Source organism: Lipotes vexillifer, unplaced genomic scaffold (genome assembly GCF_000442215.2).
Source record: "Lipotes vexillifer unplaced genomic scaffold, Lipotes_vexillifer_v1.1 scaffold242, whole genome shotgun sequence".
NCBI lineage: Eukaryota > Metazoa > Chordata > Mammalia > Artiodactyla > Lipotidae > Lipotes > Lipotes vexillifer.
In genome coordinates this window covers 98,539-105,087 of record NW_006771376.1, presented here as the reverse complement: position 1 = coordinate 105,087, position 6,549 = coordinate 98,539, and the positions used below count along the sequence as shown (strand labels likewise).

At 55.7% G+C, this 6,549-nt stretch overlaps 1 protein-coding gene across 1 annotated transcript in view; it reads left to right on the top strand.

Annotated features, from left to right (window-relative positions):
- Positions 1–6,549, top strand: part of HCN4 (hyperpolarization activated cyclic nucleotide gated potassium channel 4) — a 43,428-nt gene that overhangs the window by 30,431 nt on the left and 6,448 nt on the right. The window contains 1 exon segment of the mRNA XM_007446643.1: positions 5,555–5,716. Within this exon segment, the coding sequence (XP_007446705.1) occupies positions 5,555–5,716 (162 nt within the window).

Genomic DNA, 6,549 nt, shown 5'->3' with positions numbered 1-6,549 from the left:
TCTTTCCCTTCTCTAGCGTCGGTTCGTGTCTCCAGGCCTCAGCCTGCTGGGGGCCAGCCTTGCTCCCCACTTACACCTGGGCCCTGGGGGCCATGGTATTTTGGGGAGATTTGGCAGAGTTGCCGGTGGGTGGGCAGGGTGGGCCCTGGGACAGGAGCTAAACTCTTCTCTTACTGTCCCCACTGCCCCTCTGGCCTGGCCACCCTCTGGGCTATCCAAAAATGGCCAGGCAGGCTCTGACCCTGGACAGAGGCCCCAGGTCAGGACCCTGAACTGGACATTGCTACCCTGTCTTGTGGGCAGGAAGGGAGATCCCAGGAGGCCAGATGGATGACTCCCCGCCCCCTCCACACATACACCCTTATCTTGCCTAGCAGCTGGGAAGGAAGTTGCTTTGAGCTGCTGTCTGCCGGGCACACTGCCTAGCTAGGGGCTCCCCCCGGACTCCTGGGGTTGGATTGGGGTTTCCCAGCTGGCCCCAGGAACCCTGTCTCCAGACCCTCAGTAGCCTGCCCCACCCTCGGGGCTTCTCCCAGCCTCACCTTGGCCTGGAGGCAGCAGCAGGGAGACCCTCTGAGGCCTCAGGTCTGCATGAGACCTGGGGACGGGGGTGTTTCAAAGAGAAGACCCTGCTCTATCTCCTCCTGCAACTCCAGTTCATGTGAATCTCTCCCCTTCTTTAGGCCTCAGTTTCCCCGACTGTCAGATGTACTCTGATGTCCTCAGAGGCTGAGCCTCAGTCCCCACTCCAACCTCCCTCAGTGAGGATCATGTTAGCTGGTCATTCTGAGGACATGGTGGTGGTGCTGGGTGAGGGCTGGAGAGTCGGCCTCCCATGGGGAGGGAAAAGCTTGCCCAAGATCCCCTGGGGAAGCTGCAGAGATCCTGGATTCCTGACCCTCAGGCTTCAGCTGCCTCCCCCAGCCCAGCTCAGCCCAGCCCAGCCTCCCAGCCGAGAGTTCCCGAACGTTAGTAGCAGCTCTTGGGAGTCAGGGTAGGTGGAGGGTCTCGGCAGGCGTAGACGACTGTCTCAGAGGACGCCAGCCTCTGCCTGCATCCTGGGCGATCTAGGTCAGCATCCTCCCTCCCAAGCCTCTTCCCTCCCTCTGAGGTGTGAGCTTGTTATAGGCATGGAGGCTATTGTTAGAAACCGTGGTTGCCCCCCTTTGGATGTTCCCCTGCAGGGCCCAGCACCCCAGTGACCCATCCCAGAAGCCTCTTCTTTCCCTCGGCAGCATCTTGGCGTAATGGGAGGGGCTGGATGCAGGAAGTCAGGCCAGGGGGGCTGTGCAGCCCCCAGTGAGGCTCCTTTCCCTGTGGGCCTCAATTTTTCCACCTCTCTCAGAATCGGGAGTTTGGGATGACACAGAGGCATGGTCCTGGGGGGCAGGAGCTGGTCCTCTCTACGGGCCCTAGGAAGGGACCTAGTGTGACCCTCTAGTTTGTACCCAGGATACGCATGCACCAGCCACTCTCTCAGGACCCGGATTGCTGTTCTCAATGTGGCCGCTTGTTCCTGAGACAAAGGGAGGAGTTTGTTCTTCTTCCCCGAGGAGAAAACAAATCCCAGGAGGGAACTCAACAAGGCCCCGAGAAGAGGCCTTGGCAGAAACTCCAGTTTCTGGTCTCTCCCCAGGACTGAGAAATTAGCTCTTTATTTTGAGGGCTGGGAAAGAGACAGAAGGAAAGGGACCAACATGTGCTGAGTACCTCCTGTGTGCCAGCTGTGGACATCCTCTCCTGATCCCCAAGACAGCCCTGGGAGCTGGCAGTTATTGACCCATTACACAGATGAGGAAACTGAGGCTCAGAGCAGAGAAGGCACTTGCCCAACGTGGGAGACGGTGAGAGACATGTCGCCCTGCCGTTACCCTGTGGTCCAGAAACTCCAGAAGGGAATAGGAGTAGGAGCTTCCCCCAAGTGCCATGCTGGGCACAGAGAGTGAGCCGTCCAGGCCACCTGCCTGGCAAGCCTTGTGGGGCCCTTGAAATGAAGACAGTCAACCCCGAAAGTCAGAACCAACATCATAAAAGGGGGTTTTAATGAGGTATAAAGAGCAAGACAAATATTTGCGCAGTGCAGCTGACTTGCGGGTGGCCTATGGCCCCAGCCCACAGTGGGGACACACGGGTGTTTAGCAACCTCTCCCAGCAACGACCAGCCTTGCTCTCAGCAACCACCCCTGGGTGCTGTAGAGTGTTGGGGGTGGGGTGAGTGTCCACTGTCTGGGGTACCCTCCTAGCCTGAATGGATGTCTCCCCCACCAACTCTCTGCAGAAAGCTCAGATTTTGCCATGCTAGTGCCCCTGGCTTTGTGTGTCTGAGAGCCATCCGCAGTACCCCTCACCACCACCAGAACTACCACCACCCCACCCCTACAGGACACTCCCAGCATCTGCATCCTTCAGCCAATATCAGGCATGCCACCACCACTACCACCACGCTCTCTGAGGATACATGAGTCTGTGCCACCTACAGGAAAAAGCACCTTTTTCTCTTCCTGCAAAAGCAGGTTCCCTGTGGGCTGTGCCTGCCCAGACTGGGGCCTTTTTTCGAATGCCACTGTGTATACTCGTGGCACCCCTGATCACCATCATCCCCACCACTGTCTTCATCACCTTCACCTTCGTCGCTTAAGCACTTCTCAGTTCCTGAGACCCTACCATGTGCTCTGCATACTAGTTGCTGAGATCAGTATAAAGGCAAAATTATACAAGGACCTGATCTTGGAAGAAAATTAGTTACAAAGAAAAGAAAAACAAGGATGATAGAAAAAGGAAAGAACACATTGCATTCAAATGTGCCAACCTTGATCTGGTCTTTAAGACCCAGAGTAATACATAGAAAGGAGCAGTTATTGCAGGCTGTGGAGTCTGGGATGCTTTCTAAAAGTGGTCCAAGTCTTCCTTCAGTGTGGTGTCTGGTTTTGGCTGTTAGAACAAGATACCACAGGCTGGGGGGCTTAGATGACAAATATTTATTTCTCACAGCTCTGGAGGCTGGAAGGATGAGATCAGGATGCTGTCATGGTCAGGTTCTGGTGAGTGCCCGCTTCCTGGTTTGTAGATGGCTGTCCTCTTTCTGTGTCCTCACGTGGCCACATATCAACTGTCGCGTGTCTCTTCTTATAAGGGCACTAATTCCATCCATGGAGCCCTACCCTCATGACCTAATCATCTTGCAAAGGCTCCACCTCCTAATACCATTACATTGAGAGTTAGGGCTTCAACATAGGATTTTGGGGAGATTTCAATTCATACGAGTTGGGAAATGAAGGAACTTAATAATATTGATTCCCCCCCTCCACCACCCATGTATGTGTTCAGGGCCCAGAGCACTTTCTTAGCCAGTTTAATTTCTTGAACAGCCCTGAGAAGTGGGGGCAGATGTCTAGCTTTGTTTTAGTTGAGACGCTGAGGTGTGGAGGGAGGTGAGGACAGGGGTTAGCCATCTCTGAGACTAGGCGGTCCCATGTCACTCACCCTCCCCATCCCCCCAGAGTTAGGGAGCTGGTGGCATTCTGGTCAACCAAGACTTTGCAAGGTTAGTGGGCCCAAGGTCATAGAGCTGTTGTGTTCACCTAAGCAGCTGCTTTAGAGGCAGAAGTGGGATCTTCCCTTGGAGCCACAGCTAGGGCGCTGGTACTCAGGAGCTGCCTGTCCTGCCTGGTCTCTAGTGCCCACCCCTCCTTATACAGAGATGTGTCCACTAAGCTGGGCAATGGCATGCTGACAGCCCTGGGGCTCGTTTCTGGGCCCCAGTGGGGCTAGGCTGCCCGGCGCACAGCTCTGTCTACAGTATTATGCTGTGCACCAGGCTTACAGAGGTGAGATGCCGGAGAGTCCCACCTGGCCCTGGGTCCAGCTTGCTGTGAGGATCTGGCCACATCACTTGGCCACTTTGGGTTTGAGTTGTTTTATTTACAAAACGGAGCTACTGAAAACCACCCTTCCCGCCCTGGGCCAATCTAATAATTTGCAGGCAGCCCTGGGTTCAAATCTGCCCCTTCTGCTGCCACCATGACCAAGGGCAAGTCCGTTTACTTCTCTGAGCCTGGGTGTAAAAGGGTTAACAACATTTTCAGCAAAGGGTTGTTGTGAGTTTGAATGAGATGATGACTGTGGGACCGTGTGCCCACCCCCTCAGGTTCGGTGTTACTGTCTCTCTGTTGCCGGGGACACAGGGGTGATGGGACAGCCAAAGCTGCCATCCTCCAGGAAACTTTCCAAGGTCTGTTCCATCCTTTCAGCTGGTAAATCCAGAGTCATGCTACTAAGGGGGCCACAGGTGGGCGCAACCCAGGGGGTGATAGACAGTAGTATTCATCTTTGGTTTCTCCAGACCAAGACCCAGGCTAAGCCTATATTTCAGAAGGGGAAACTGAGGTCTCAAGTATCAGAATATCCTGCCACCAGCTACGGGGCTGTTGCTAAAAGACCACTAGACAGGGGTTGAAATATCTAGGGTCTGTTTCTTTGGGTCTCAGGTTCCCCCATCTGAAATGGGCTTAAACTAGGTCTCTGTGGCATTTGACAAGGTTTGGCCCAAAGCCCCTCTCCAGGAAGGCTCTCTACCTGGGAATAATATGGAGGGACCAGAACTAGGGGTGGGGGCACCTCCAGAGTCTCCCAGGGCAGAGGCAAGGCCAGAACTTCCAGAGACCTCCCTCTAGACTTCTTTCCATCTCTGTCCCCTCCCCATCCTGTCACCATGGTGACCCCTGCTGAAACCGGACCAAGAGGCAGTTTGGTGAGGAGGGAGGTGGGGCAGGGATGCTGGGATGTACGCATCCTTGGCCCTGCCCAGCCACACCTCAGCCTCTTGCTCGGAGCCACAGGAGTGGAGATACAGGGGTGGCCATGGTTGCTGTACCTTATTAAACTGTACAGGAGAGCATTACTACTCATACATGTTAACTAATCATAAGGATTAATTATTAATAACTTATCAATAATGGTTTGCAATTTATCGAATACTTCCATACCCAGCACTAAGCACTTTATATGTATAATTTAATCCTTTTGACAACCCACTCAAGGTAAGAAATTTTATCGCCATTTCCCAGATGAGGAAACATGATCAGAGAGGTTCAGGAACTTTCTCAAGGTCACACAACTAGGAATTGGGTAGGAGTTGGGCCTGGGATCAAGGTCTGTGTGAACTTGGAGCCTAGGTGTCTGTACTGCTCCCCCTGCAGTTCCATGGCTGCCTTTGGCAGAACCCGCTGCCCCTGGGGGGTCCTGAGAGTCTAGTGACAGATTTAAGGAAACACCGTGTCCCTGGTATGACCACAGACCATAGTACCACAAGGGAGCCCACCCCCGTATCTGCACGGGTCCCAGGTGGAGTCCCTCTGGAGCCCCACAGCCTGCAGGCTGCTTCTCCCAGGGCCAGCCTGACGCCTTCCCACCCTCACCACGGCCGGGACCTGCACCGAGCTGGACGCACTGCCCAGTGTGTGCAGAGCATCAGGGCCTGCAAGCAGCTGCGGGGTCTGCCCGGGAGCGGGCCGGCCCCCAGCTAATTGGGCTAGTCTTTCCCCTCTGCCCGCAGATCTTCCACATGACCTACGACCTGGCCAGCGCCGTGGTGCGCATCGTGAACCTCATTGGCATGATGCTCCTGCTCTGCCACTGGGACGGCTGCCTGCAGTTCCTGGTGCCCATGCTGCAGGACTTCCCTGACGACTGCTGGGTGTCCATCAACAACATGGTGGTGAGTGCTCAGCACTCGGCCCTCCCTCCAGGTGCTGGGGGAGGGGACCGACGAGGTGCAGATGGGCAGAGCAGGTCACGTAGGGCCCTCTACTGAGTCCGGGGCCTCGGCGGAGCCCTTGGCTCTGTGCTGCTACCTCTGCCGCCTTACAGCCTCCACTGCAGTCGGGAGCCTCGCTATTTGGCCCTGATTGCATGCAGGGAGACTAAGACCAGGGCTTCCTCAGATTGTATCAGGTGTGGGAATACCGGGCTGGTGGCTCCTGCCCTCCTATCTCTGCTCCCCGAGGCTGACCAACCATTAAAAGCCAGCAGAGTCCTAGGAAGGAGAAACCAGTGAGGGGCACTGTGGGCAGCCCACATGGACTCCCAGATCACACGTGGCTGCCGCTTTCTGCTCCAGCAGCAGAGCTGGGCTGTCCCTCTGCACCCTCCTCCTGCCCCACCCCGCAGACACACAGCCCGGTCCTAGGTGGGGTCCTGAGCAGGGAAGGCAGGTCCCCTCCCTCCCCCTCCACCCTGTGGGTGGGTGAGAGGAGCCGTGGGGCAGGGTTCCCCAGCCTCCTGTGAACAGGGCACGCTCCAGGCAGGGTGGCGGGTCCCCTGGGCCTATGGGCCTTTCTCTGGCTCTGCGAACCCCTGCGTCCTCCTCTCACTCCCAGTCACTTTGGTTTGGTCTCTAGGCAAACCCTCAGGGCCCCAGGGGAGGAAAAACTGGCTTTGAAAGAGGTGAAAGAGACCCTGAGGCATCTTTCAGCATCAAACAGGCCTTTGCAAAACACCCTTTTTTTTTTTTTTTTTTCCTTGCGTTATGCGGGCCTCCCACTGTTGGGG